The 13,534-nt window shown below is 50.7% G+C and overlaps 1 protein-coding gene across 1 annotated transcript in view; it reads left to right on the top strand.

Moving 5' to 3' along the window:
• Nucleotides 1-2,613: 2,613 nt before the first annotated feature.
• NTN1 (netrin 1) overlaps nt 2,614-13,534 on the top strand; it is a 174,896-nt gene continuing 163,975 nt past the window's right edge. Inside the window, exons 1-2 of the mRNA XM_004433069.3 lie at nt 2,614-2,984; nt 3,419-4,500. Coding sequence (XP_004433126.1) covers nt 3,483-4,500 — 1,018 coding nt within the window. The 5' untranslated portion in view covers nt 2,614-2,984; nt 3,419-3,482. The remainder of the gene's footprint in view (nt 2,985-3,418; nt 4,501-13,534) is intronic.

Genomic DNA, 13,534 nt, shown 5'->3' with positions numbered 1-13,534 from the left:
GAAATTCCTGTCTGATTTTAGTACCAAGAACAGTTGTAATTCTCTTGAGTAATAGGTCTGTTTTTATCTCACGGACACTGAGAATTGTGTAACCGCCATGGTCTCCTTTTCATTTTGGCTGCGGGAAAGCTTAGGGACAAGTTTGTGGCCCACCCACAGGAGGTGAATAGGGCATTCCAGGGTGCATTTTAGCTTTATTCCCATCTCCACTTTGTCTTCCCTCTTGGTTTTTCTTTCTTCTCTTAGCATTCCTTCTTATTTTACTATACAAAATCGAGAACACACAAGCAAAAACAAATAAAAATCATCTGTAATCTCACTATCCAGAGATAACCACAATTAACAATGTTGTCTTTTTATGCATACTTTAAAAAAATAAAAATGAGAGTATACTGTGCACAGCGCTTTTTGGGGCATAGTATTTTGTAATTTGCTTTTTTTCATTTTATAATATGTCATGAACATCTTTCCATGTAATTAAATGTTCTTCTTTAAAAAATTTTTAATTTCTATAAAGATCTAGCAATTTAATACTAAGAACTAAGACTTCTACATCCACTTACTATGTGCCTGGCTTTACGTATATTTACATATACATATATGTTAATGTACATTCATGTAGATTATAAAAGTACAATATGTATGTATACATATAATAAGCTATAATATTCCTATGTGTTAACTCATTTCCTGCTCACAACTCTATGAGGTAGATATTATTGTACCCCTTTTACAAATGAGGAAACCAAGGCACAGAAAGATGCAAAACTTGCTAATGTGACCCTCTGGCTCCAAAGCATGTGCCCCGAACTGCTGGGCCGCCTCTCATATACCCTAGGGATTTCACAGTCCACAACGGCTAAACATTTTGTTTATCTCCTCTCACCTCACTTTCTAATTTATGTTATTTTGCCATGTTTTAAGTACTCTTGTAAGTTACCTGAAATCCTTTCTGCCACAAGGCAAGGCATAAATAAACAGTGTAGAGAGTGGTGAATGGCACAAGAAGACAGAGCTAAAACGCTACCCCAGGGGAGAGGATGAATACAGGCTGTCCTGCAACGGGAAGGATTTATTTCCTTGGGCTGTGGTGAACTCCCATCCCTGGAAGAGCTGGCCTGGGTGGCCATCTCTCAGGGAGGCTGGAGAAGGCGTTCTTCCAAGGAGACTGAGCTGGGCCAGATGAACCCTGAGGCCTCTTCTTAGATTCTCAAGAGTTTATGAAAATGCCAATAAGACAAAATAAGGCACTTAATGGAGACAATGCAGCAAGTCAGCCGTTGGGCCAGAACCAGGACCCTGGGCTGTCAATCCAGGTCTATCAGTAGATTACTCATCTCCAAGTAACAAACTAACAGCAGTTCACTTCCAAACTCTCAGGCCAGTGTATTCTTTCCCCAAAGCTCTTTGGCGGCTGCTGCAGGATGGTCAAAGGACACTCTCACTGTCCTCAGTCTTTTTAAGGTGGCAGAGAATGAGGCAAGAAGGAGAAGCTGGGTGGCCTGGAGGATGCCCCACGAGACGATAACTCCTGGGATTGTCCATTTGACAAATGTGAGGAGAGAAAGGTGCCCAGGTCTCTATTCCTGGATTTGATGTCTACTAGTTGGGAGATCTTGGGCAAGTTTCTTCACCTCCTGAGACCTCAGTTTCCTCATCTGCAAAATGGAGTTAATATCTACTTTGCAAAGCTGTTGTGGGGCTCCCATGAGATAGTATAGGGTATAGCACCCTTAAAAACGTGAGCCAGGAAGTACCCATAAGCCTGCCTCAGGGAATCTGGGGAGGGCTGGGCTGTCCCCAGCCTGAGGCCTGGCAGACCCCTCTGCGTCTGCGAGGGGCATTGGCCAGTGCCCAGGTGCTGTCGGCTTCTTTCCGCTTCAGTCTCCTGCCCCCACAGCTGCCCCCGGCATGAAAGGAGCCGCGTTCGGACAGACAGACCCACCACACGAAGACAACTATGCGAGGGTGGCGGGGGCGGGCAGCCCCTTCTCGCCAGACCCCAGGGACTTCGGGCAGGAGGAGCAAGCAGGCAGAGGTTGCATCCTCCTCCTCTTCCTCGCGATCCCGGGCTGTCTGCCGACAGGGCCACGGCCCTGTACGCGGTGCCACCAGGGCCATCGGGCTGGGTTAGAGGAAGGCCCGACCTCGGCGCAGCAAAGAAAACAAACACAGATGTGTTTGGCTGGGACCCGGAGGGAGAAAATCGTCCCCTCCCCCCGGCATGCGCGCTCCCCCGGGCGTGGGGCCGGCGGAAACCTGCGGGGCTCTCCGGGCGGCGCGGGGCCGGGCGAGGCTGACAGTCCCCGGCCCGCCCCTCCTCCCTCCGCGGGGTGCGCGCCGGGCCCAGCCCCCTCTCCGGGGTTTCCCGGGGCGCTCTTCTCGCTTTCTCTTTGTCTCTGCTTCTCTTTCTCGCGCTTCCCGGGTCCCACCCGCTCGCGCTCTCGCTCTCTTCGCGTCCCGGGCCGGCTCCCTTTAACTTTCTTCTTTCCCGGGGTTAAAACTTCGCTCGCGAGCGGGCGGCTGCTCGCCGACGTTATTGGCCGGCGCCCCGCCCGGCGGCCCCGCCCCCCGCCCCCGCGCTCCCCTCCGCCCCCCACTCCCAGCGCGAGTGGCGGCGGCGGCGGCGGCGGCGGCGGCGCCTTCGGGGGCGTGCGTGCGTGTGTGTGAGTGCGCGCCAGCGAGCGTGAGCGTGTGTGCGCCCCGGGCGCGGGCTGGGCAGCACTCTGACCGCGGCGGCAGCGGCGGGAGCCAGGCGGCCGCGTCGTCACTCGGGCGAGAGCGGCGGCCGGGCCGGGCCGGGCCGGGGCCGGGCCGGGGCCGGGGCTGGGGCAGCGGCGGCCGCGCCGGGCATGGAGCTGGCAAGCCCGCGCTGAGGCAGGACGCGCGTGCAAGCAGCGAGCGAGAGGCTCTCCGCCGTCCGGCGCGCGGGCTCCCCGGCCGGGGCCAGGCAAACTTTTCTTTCTCTTTTGCCCTCTCCAGAGGTAAAGTCCCGAACGCGGACTCTCCAGCGGGGATGCGATCTGGGGCAGCCGAGAGGCACCCCTGGCTGCGGGAGGAAGGGGCGCGGGCCGTGCGGGGTTGGGGGCTTCCGCGCTCTCTTGCGCCCGAGACTTGGGGTGCTAGGCGGGGTGGCTGCAGACGGGCAGACGGGCGCGGGCATGCCCCTCGGGCGGCGTGGAGGCGGCAGTGGCGGGGAAGCCGAGCTCGCTGCTCGGCCGGGAAGAAGCGCGGGCGGTGCGGGTTTGGGGGCCCCGGGATTCGCCTGCTCCCGGGACTTTGGGGCGCGAGGCGGGCAGTCGGCCGCGAGGTTGGTGCCGGGGAAGCCGGGCGTTCGCCCGCACGGCGGCTCGCCGCCGCGCCGGAGGGTGGAGGGCGCGGGGCGGGCTGGCTGAGCGCAGCTCCCCTCTCTCCGCAGGCGCCTTCTGCGGCGGGCGGACCGACTCCTCGGCGCGGCGGGGCCGGGGCAGGCTGGACGCAGCATGATGCGCGCAGTGTGGGAGGCGCTGGCGGCGCTGGCGGCGGTGGCGTGCCTGGTGGGCGCGGTGCGCGGCGGGCCCGGGCTCAGCATGTTCGCGGGCCAGGCGGCGCAGCCCGACCCCTGCTCGGACGAGAACGGCCACCCGCGCCGCTGCATCCCGGACTTTGTCAACGCGGCCTTCGGCAAGGACGTGCGCGTGTCCAGCACCTGCGGCCGGCCGCCGGCGCGCTACTGCGTGGTGAGCGAGCGCGGCGAGGAGCGGCTGCGCTCTTGCCACCTCTGCAACGCGTCCGACCCCAAGAAGGCGCACCCGCCCGCCTTCCTCACCGATCTCAACAACCCGCACAACCTGACGTGCTGGCAGTCCGAGAACTACCTGCAGTTCCCGCACAACGTCACGCTCACGCTGTCGCTCGGCAAGAAGTTCGAGGTGACCTACGTGAGCCTGCAGTTCTGCTCGCCACGGCCCGAGTCCATGGCCATCTACAAGTCCATGGACTACGGGCGCACGTGGGTGCCTTTCCAGTTCTACTCCACGCAGTGCCGCAAGATGTACAACCGGCCGCACCGCGCGCCCATCACCAAGCAGAACGAGCAGGAGGCCGTGTGCACCGACTCGCACACCGACATGCGCCCGCTCTCGGGCGGCCTCATCGCCTTCAGCACGCTGGACGGGCGGCCCTCGGCGCACGACTTCGACAACTCGCCGGTGCTGCAGGACTGGGTCACGGCCACCGACATCCGCGTGGCCTTCAGCCGCCTGCACACGTTCGGCGACGAGAACGAGGACGACTCGGAGCTGGCGCGCGACTCGTACTTCTACGCCGTGTCCGACCTGCAGGTGGGTGGCCGCTGCAAGTGCAACGGCCACGCGGCCCGCTGCGTGCGCGACCGTGACGACAGCCTGGTGTGCGACTGCAGGCACAACACCGCCGGCCCGGAGTGCGACCGCTGCAAGCCCTTCCACTACGACCGGCCCTGGCAGCGCGCCACCGCCCGCGAGGCCAACGAGTGCGTGGGTGAGTGGGGCGCGGCCTGGGCGCGGGCGGCGGGCGGGGACGCGGGCGGCTGCTCCCGGGCCTCCCAGCCGCGGGTTCGCGGTCGGGAGCGCCGGCGGCAGCCGCACCCGAGGATCGCCCGCTCCGTGGGTGTTGCGGCAATTGTGGGAGGTGCGTTGCGGGATGTCCTGGACCCGGGAGGGCAGAGAGCGGTTCCACTTGCTCGCGTGGCGCTGGCCGTGGACGCTCGGGTTCTCGCCCAGTGCGCTCTGCGAAGCCGGGAAGAAGCGCCAGGAATGCTTCGGGGACAGAGTTTTGCACAAAATTTGCCAACTGGTCCCCCTAAGCCAGGATCCGAATGCAAACACTGATTGCCTTCCCCTCAGTTTGGCGAGACCCTAGGATCCACCTCCGCCCCGCCACCCCTTGCCTAGGGCTGCAGCTGGGCGCTCTGTTGGGGACCCAGGCCCGGTTCCCGAGAAGTTACAGCTCCACAACCACAAATCCCATGGGAGATGGCAGCAGGATTTGCAGTTTGGGGCCAGTTCGGTACCTGATGAATATCAGTCCTGCGCCCTCCATTTGTCTTTTATGGTTTGAAAAAAATTTTTTTTTTCTTTTGGACAGCGTGTTTGTGTTAGCGGGAGAATGGTGTGATTTAAATTAATTACTATCTATAGATGACAAAGGAGAGTTCAGTAATTATTTTAAACTAATTCAATCTTGGTCCAAAAAAGAAGTATACCCTATGTTTTTGTGAGCATCAGGATTTGGTGAAATGAAACAGTTTTGAATTATTGAAGGGCCCAGATTCTCGATTTTTACTGGGGTTTCAGTTCCTGAAAGAGAAATCTGACCAAACCGGCACTGATGAATACTGTTGGGTCAGAAATGAGACTTAAAAAAGGGAGACATTCTATTTCTGAGTTGTAGGGCTTTGCTTCTGTAGAAACTCTCAGGCATCAGTTTCTCCCCAGGAAAAAAAAAAGAGGGGGAAGGTAGTAAGACAATACCTTACTTTTCCAGTATGAGATGTAAATTTCCAAATCCCACATTTTATTTTAATGAACATTATTTAATTCATAAATATGCCATTTGGTGTGCATCTTTTGTGAACATACGTACTTTTCCTCCCCCGCCCCTCAACCCCAAACAGCCAGTATGAGTGTCTTCAGTCGCTTCACCCTCTGAGGCCCGTTGCAAAGTCTGCTGGTCCCCACAAACACACGTTTTGAGGTCTGGTTCTGATTAATTGTGTCACGTTGTTGTTGAGTAGTTTGTGCCTCATGACTGAGGATGCAGACTTTTGAGCAAGGGAATGGAAAACATGTCTTGGAGAGCCGGGTCGACACTGAGGCCCAGTCAGGCGTCCTGGTCTGCAGAGGGCTGTGCCTCCTGTTGCGTGGCGAGGCCTCCATTTTTGCACTCCATGTGTTCCGCTTTTGCAGACCTAATTGTTCTTCCTCCTCCTTTAAGGGACAGAACCGAATGCCAGTTTGAAGAGTCTTTTCGGGATTCCACAGTGAGATAGTAGTTACACCCCGACTTAGTGCTCTTTGAGAATAAAATTCCTTTGATCTGTTCAATTCCTTCAGAAATGTTGGTTTTTCCCATCTCTTCTTCTTCCCCCTCTCGTCTTTTCTTTTCTTCCTTTTGTTCGTAAAAACCCTTTATTGACATTTAAAGGGCCTCCCACAGTTTTGCTATCAGTTTTAGTTTGTATGTGCATATGAAAGATAACTTCACATTGTCACCAGCAGGGTCTAATTGGACAAACACAAGTGAATACGTTGAGGAGGATAAACTGGATGTTGTGGTAACACTTTACTGGCTTGAAAATTTGTCTTAGCATTGGTATTGTTCAAATTCATCACTCACCCCCATCTCTCCGGGTCACTGTGGATGTGGAGACGTAACTTGCATTTGTTATAACAGTGGTCATGCACTTGAAATAATCTCTGTAGTTTAGGATTTTGTCTTTTGACCAAAGCACTAGCCATGTGCACAAATTGGATTGACTGCTTTTTTTTTTTAGCCAAATTGAGCAATCAACATATTAACTAATGTAATTAGTAAGCCTTTTTGTTCAGAAGTTTAATTAGGCCTAATAAGTACATAATCTACATGACAAATAATCGGCTAACAATATTTTCGGTTTTCACTGAGGTTATTTTAATTCTCGGTAGTTAAAATATCTTTAAATCTTGCCAGTTATTCACTCATCTCATAAAAGCGAAGCCAATTCAACTATGTTAAAGTTATTTATAGTTTCCTTTTTGAATAGTTGTTCTGATACCTTGTAGATATAGCTGGGAACATCAGGTTGAAGTTCCCATAAAGTCTTAATTGAAGTCTTAGCGATTTTTCCATCATTCTGCAAAACAGAAAGCCAGCAAAGACAATTTAAAAGTGATTTACAATTAAAGGTTGAGCTTTTTATGAAAAGGCCCTGTAGCGGAGATATGTGAATGAATTAGTATTTGACAGGTGTTCTGAGACACTACAGGGCACTGTGCTAGGAAAAAGCATTAATAAATCCTTCAAACACTAACTTTTGTACTATCAGTGGCTCAGATTTTTTTCCCCAACATAATCCCATCTTGTGAATTTCACACTGTTGACATGTAAAGTCAAGCTACCCAGATTATTTACAACTAAGGCAAAGTAAAGAAGTATATATGTTTTTATTCCAAAAAGCAGTCTTGGTAAAAATGGAGCATTGTCACTGTGCTGTTCTCTTCTGTTTTTGCCTTTATAAAATAATGAGACATGATTTATAATAGACTAAAATGGCGTCCTTCCCCAGGTTAACCTCCCCTCAAAAAAACCCTAAAACTTTAAAAAGCGTTGATGTTGTTGTTTGACTAAATGGTTCTTCTACATAGGGTCGAGGTACTTTTAGATTACTAAGAAATGCATGTATCCTGTAGGTTTTCTTTGGTCAAGCTTTCTTTTCGGTGTTGTTTCCAGGTTGAGTTCTCTACGGAATAACTGTGAACTTTGTAGAGCCCAATTTTATTTTAAATCAATTTTGGATTTCTTCCGGGGGAAAAACACCCTCAAAACAATATGAAAGACAAGACTATGTATAACGTTACAGCCTCGACAGCTCTCGGTGGAATAACTAAATACTTTCTTCCGCCCATATGTATCAGCAGTGTTCACATGCTTTTATACACATATGCATTGACATTCATCGTGTAAGGAAGCATCCATGCATGGTGGGAGTGTGTGTACATTCAAGGGAAAATGCATGAACAGTTTTAAACCACCTGGGTTGCTAGGCCCTTTTCTCCCCCCTTCCTTTTTTCAAAAGAGCATCTGAAGACCATATTGTGTTTCATAAATTATTGACATCAGTTTTAATCAGTGTCCCCCTGACGTTGGAGCTGTGTTAGTATTTAGTGCCTGACGAAGCATGCTGTTTAATCTTACTGTGGGGATGTCAGCATGAACCCCTGCCTGGTTTGTGACAGGGCGAGCTTATAAAAACTCGTTTTGCGACTCATTCTATGGCTTTGCATTGCCCAGCTGAAACCCGAAACCCACACAAAAGACGTCTCTGCAAGATGAGCACCGTGCTGGGCTGGCCTCCTATGGTCATGGGTACCTGCCACATAATGCTTGTAATGGTTTAAACATGGCTTTGGGAGGGGGTTCTTCATGCTGTAAATGGTTCTGGTGCTCAGGCCTACCATCATCCCCAGCAAGAGAGGGAGGTCATGTTGGTGGTGTTGCCGTGAGAAATCCAATGCCCCGCTAAAGACTCTTGCAAAATCATAAGGCTAAAATTATTTGTTGCCTAGTCCAGAGTCTGGCACAGAGCTGTAGATCAGTGAATGTTTTTATAGTCATAGTAATTATTATAATTATTGTTATTATGATGATTAGCCCTCGGGGGCTTATTTTTTGCCAAGCACTCACATTAATTTAGTCATTTGATCATCGTGACTACGCTAATAATAGGCACTACTATTATCCTTATTTTACAGATGAGGAAGCCGTAACCCAGAGACATTAGATAGTTTACACAAAGCCATGTAGCTAGTAGATGGTGGAGCTGGGACTCCAGCCTGAGGTTTATGCTTTGTTTTATGGCATCCTCTGAGCTGCCTCCCCACAGAATGGATGGATGGATGAACGAATAAATGAATGGCAGTTACTCGTCCATGTATAGGAGAAAGGTTGGAACAGCTTATTTCCTGCTGAAAGTGGAAGTGGTTCTCTAGTTGTGTTATGTTGTATTATGCTATATTATTTATTATATTCATGCATATGAATATATGTATAAATATGAAATTGTATATAAGAAGTTGTCCTTTATTTTAGCCATCAGGCGTAGTGGGAGCTGGGAGTTAGGAATGTAAGTGAAGAGCATTTAAATACTTTCTTGTGGGTTCTCAGCATCTGCAAGTGTCGCTGATGGCCAAGTCTTTCTTGATTTCAGGGCCCGTGATCTCTCTCAAAGGTGGTGGAACAGAGCTCGTAGTCAGCAAATCCTTAATAGTGCCTTCTCCTTTTGCCCTAGTGCTCAATATCCCATTGCTTCTCTGGAGCATATTGAAAAAAATCTAGGAAGTGGCTAAGAAGTGTTGTTATTAAAGAGAGGAGTTTAATGGCATGTCCTGGTTGTTGGCATGGTGCTGGTAGGTGCCGTTCGTGTGTGTCAGCTGCACAGGGCTGTCATTTATCTCTGTTGGCCCCATGGCAGCTGGAGTGAGGGTCTCTGCTGGGGTCCTCATTAGCCCCTGGTGCAGGGAGGCTGCCCCCCTGCTCTGCCCAGAGAAGGGACACGGAGCTATGTCAGGGTAAACCTTCTGGGGTGGGTCTGCGCATTTCCAGGCTCTGCCCAGCTCTCCTTTGGCCCTGTCCAAACTTCTCTCTGACCTCCTCCTCCTGTAGAAAGATGAGATCCTCGGAAAAGTATTTGAGACTTTATGTCCAGAGTAAATATTGGAAAGGCAGTGGGTTGAAATTCAGATGTTCCCTGGAAGGAATCCCCTCATTTTCTGCTCACAGCTGGTATCGATATTTCCTTCTTGAGATGAGTTGTGCTTTTCATTAAGTAAATTTTTTGTCTTGGGATTAAACCAACATTGTATTCTTAATAGACTTTTATGTTTACACTTCAAAAGTCCGCTGGGTTGTTATTCGTGTTATCTTGATGGCTTCTACAGTGTCTGCTATGCACACTGGCCTCACCAAAATAAATGGCTCTCTGGGGAATTGGATTATAAAACAGCCTTATCTGTTGATGCACAAGTACAGATATTTTGTGAGCCAGTATTTTTTTCTTCCTTTCAGAAGTGATAATCATACCTTGGGTTTCTGCAGTGCCTTTCATTAGCGGGAGACCGGAGGTCTCGGAGGGCTTTTGAAATGCTTAGGATTTAAGCCTAATACTTGCAGAGCAGCCCACAGCATTTTGCCTGTCGTCTGGAAAGACACATCAGCCCTTGTGGTCTCCACAGCCTCGGAAGGTGTGGCATTGATTTGGGCGGCCGGGGAGCTGCAGTTTAGAATGTCAGTGCGAGGTGGTTGTCAGGTTGCGTTCTGAAGACAGACCACAAACCCCTACTAAGCGCCAGGCATTATACTAGATGCTTTCTACGTGCTTTGTTGCAATTAATCAGATTGCCACAAGGAACGGAAGCTTTTCAAAAACAGATGTCCCTGCCACCAAAGGGCAGTTTTTCCACAAACAGAACTAAATGTGGACAGGTCTGCAGGGCACATCTTGGCTTATTCAGAGCTGCCGTTGCATACAGAGAGAACAGGGGTATCACCAGCGCTTGTTTTGAAGGCTGATCACATAAAAGCCATGTCCTATTATAACAGCTCTGAGGGACGGCTGTTCTGAATGGCGCCTGAAATAAGTGAGCTGCCTGGGACAGTCTTCCAGACACAGGGTTGTTTGCCTCCGTGCTGTCTGCTGTCCCCAGGTTTGGCTTGTGTAGCACAACATGGTGAGTTCAGTATTGCATTCCTGTATTTTTATTCCAAAAATGTGTCCCTCTTGTAGACTGAGAGTTAGATTTTCATTTGCCTTTGAAACGTTGTATAATTTATGTGAGTTTCCCCCCTCGTCAGAAGGCAGAGACCCGTTCCAGTAGTCAGTCCTTTGCCCGTAGAGGTAATGCTCCCTTCCCTTCCCCGGTTCCTGGGAGGCCTTGGCTAGGTGTGTGTTCAGCCCTGACCACATTGTTTTGTTCCACTTCCACTCTCTGACAGAGAGAAGGGATTGTGGTCCTGTGACGGATGAGATGCAGAATGCCTCTCGTCTGAGCCTTTCTCTTCCAACACTTAAGCGCCTGCCCCAAGCCTCCTTCACGATGGACGTTTCTCTCAGAGGTGTCTGCTCGCGCTCAGAGGGAAAGGGAACGTGTCGTTTGAGGGGACAGGTGTACTGCCAAGGAGTGGAGAAGTGTGCTCTGCCTTTGCCTGCGTCGGGGCCGTCCCTGAAGATCCCTGAGCCTTTTGCCGTCAGGATTAGTATATTCGCTGTAGGTAGGGTGAAATGAATTCATGTTGCAGTGCATTTATGCATATAAAGAAGATCCAGAGAAAAGATGTCTCTATAGATATGGTAGACTTACAGGTTATTTAAAGGGGTGGCTTTTCAGAGGTCAAAGTAAATTCTTTGGGTGATAACCTTGAAAGACGGAAAGCAGCACCCTAGTTCCCTACATTGACTGATAACCGACGAATCTTCCCAACTCAGCCTGGGAGAAGGCACTGGATGTCTGTCTCTGTGGAGGATTCAGGACTAGCCTTTGTAAGGTATGTGCGGTATCAGCCCACTGCAGGTGGTTGAGTTCTAGTTGGGGGCCCATCCATGCCCCCTCCGGGCTGGTGCTCTTGCTAGATTTTCTGGATTTTCCCCAGGTCCTTTTCTGCCTACAGGTAAGAGAGTTTATTGGTTGTCATGTCCAATTTTCACACATTCCAGCGGTTCCACACCTAAGTTAGACAATCTGTGGGACCATAGGGACCTTTAAAGGGACTAGATTTGAATAACTGAGTCTTAAGTAACAAGGAAATGAGATAGATCTCTTTTAGTTTCCCAAGTGCCTGTATGTTGTGTTACCTTCCACATCTGATGGAATGTCCGAAATCATGGATGCTTCCTGCCTGCCTGACTACTGCTGTCAGTGCTTTTGAGTTTATCTGTTCCTGCTTGGAGTGGCTGTGGTGAGTACTTAGCAAACGCACCACCACTCCCCCATTCTGAAACCAGGGCAGACATTGCTAATCACTCACAGCAGTCTTTTCTCCTAAGTCCAGAAATGGTGTTAGGGTATTAGAATTCTCCTCAATATAATACCCTTGGCAGCCATAATTACTTAGAATTAGCTTACGAGATGAAAACTATAGGACATTTTTGGTCCCAGAAGACCTTGCCCCGCTCCCCTAGCCTACAGGCAAAGAAGTGTCCTGTAAGTGGACGTGTCTGGAGCAGTCAGTGGTCAGGTGGCTCTGTTAGGTCTGGGGACATAAAGGAGTTGAGATCGATGCCCTCCCTGCAGGTAGAATACAGTTTTACTGGGGAAGTGTGCAGGTGAAAAGGTGAACACTTGTACACTTGTACGAAACCGTAAACACAGGTGGGCCCCCACAGTGGGGAGCTTTGCTGAGTGCCCGGGACGCAGGGGAGGTGCTGAGGGTTTTGAGAGGAAGTGGGTTTCAGATTTGGCTCCTGTACCACAGAAGGATTGGATTTTAGTCCACTTCACATTTTCCTCCTGCACGTGTTCTGTCCTAGTGTTTTTGTTTTCTTCTGTGCCCAGAGTGTGCGAGACCACAGTTCCCTGGAAAGAGTGGTTTTCTGGGAGTGTCAGCTCGGAAGTGCCCGTGCAGGTTCCTCTGGGCTGGGAGAACTCCAGAACTGCACCCAAACTTGAAGGCAATTCTGCCCCAGCCTGGGTCGGGGCCCTGATGCATGAGGCTTCCCGGGGCTCTTCCCACCCAAAACGTTGGGTCCTTGACCCCAAACCACATCCACATGGCATTGAGAGCCGAGGACTCTACACAGGCCACTTCCCTCAGTGCACTGCTTCCATTCGGGCTGGCGCAGAAAGTGCCGAACAATAACGGCTCCAACCCCAGCATGAAAAAGGAAACACATTGTGTTTACAGATACAGAATTTGGCATCCGAAACATGAAAGTACCTTTGGGTTGGGCGCCCTAGGGCAGGGCTGTTGGACACCGGCCCCCCTGCTCTGAGTCCTGCGGCCAGCTTGTTTCCGCTCCCTGAAGCCAGACCTCAGAGGTGGGCAGGTTGGTCTCAGCCAACTCTTTATTCCCAGACCCAGCCCTGTCTCACTTCATGGCTCAGACCTGGAGAGAATTCACGGTGAGAAAGGCCTCGGCCTTCCCAGCTGCTACGAGGAAGGAAATTGCTTCTCACGCTGATCCACAGACATCAGTCCTTCTTAAACCACGTTTTGAGGCAGATTTGCCATCATGATACCCAGAAACGCTAGGGAGGAATGGGACTGGGCATTCCCTTGTATTTCCTCACCCCAGTTTATTATTGGAACCAGGGTTTGAGAGCTGGTTTTTTTGAATCAAAGATGTCTGCAGAAGAATATGATCCACATTTAAGTGAAAAGCAATTTCTGATTTTCCAGATCTGTAGAAAATATTTAGTTCTAAAATCAAGATCAAGGAGCACAGCATTCTATTTAATATGAAATACCAAAATGTATGTATTGGAGGTTATGGTTGAGACAACTCATCTCCAGCTTCAGGTTGCCTGAGTGTAAGTCCGGCCTCCGCCTGCAGTGTGATCTTGGACACGTTATTTGAGCTCTCTGGGCCTTCAGTGCCGTAGTGTCCTGGGGGCTCCACTCAAGACCATGTTGGTATATGAGGTGGCGTGGGTGGTGAGAGGAGCCCTTGGGTTGTGCCATGGAGGGGGCTCAGAGGAGGGGCACAGGAAGGGGAGACCCAGCCAGACGTAGACTGCTCGTCCTGGACGTTGGGCTTCTATCAGCACCCATTTCTATAGCCCTTACTATTGCCATGTTTCGTTCTAAGCACTTTACAGATGTT

Source organism: Ceratotherium simum, chromosome 16 (assembly GCF_057802395.1).
Source record: "Ceratotherium simum simum isolate JZ-2026a chromosome 16, ASM5780239v1, whole genome shotgun sequence".
Classification (NCBI taxonomy): domain Eukaryota; kingdom Metazoa; phylum Chordata; class Mammalia; order Perissodactyla; family Rhinocerotidae; genus Ceratotherium; species Ceratotherium simum.
Note: the sequence above shows the minus strand (reverse complement) of the source record. Positions and strands in the feature narration are given on the sequence as shown.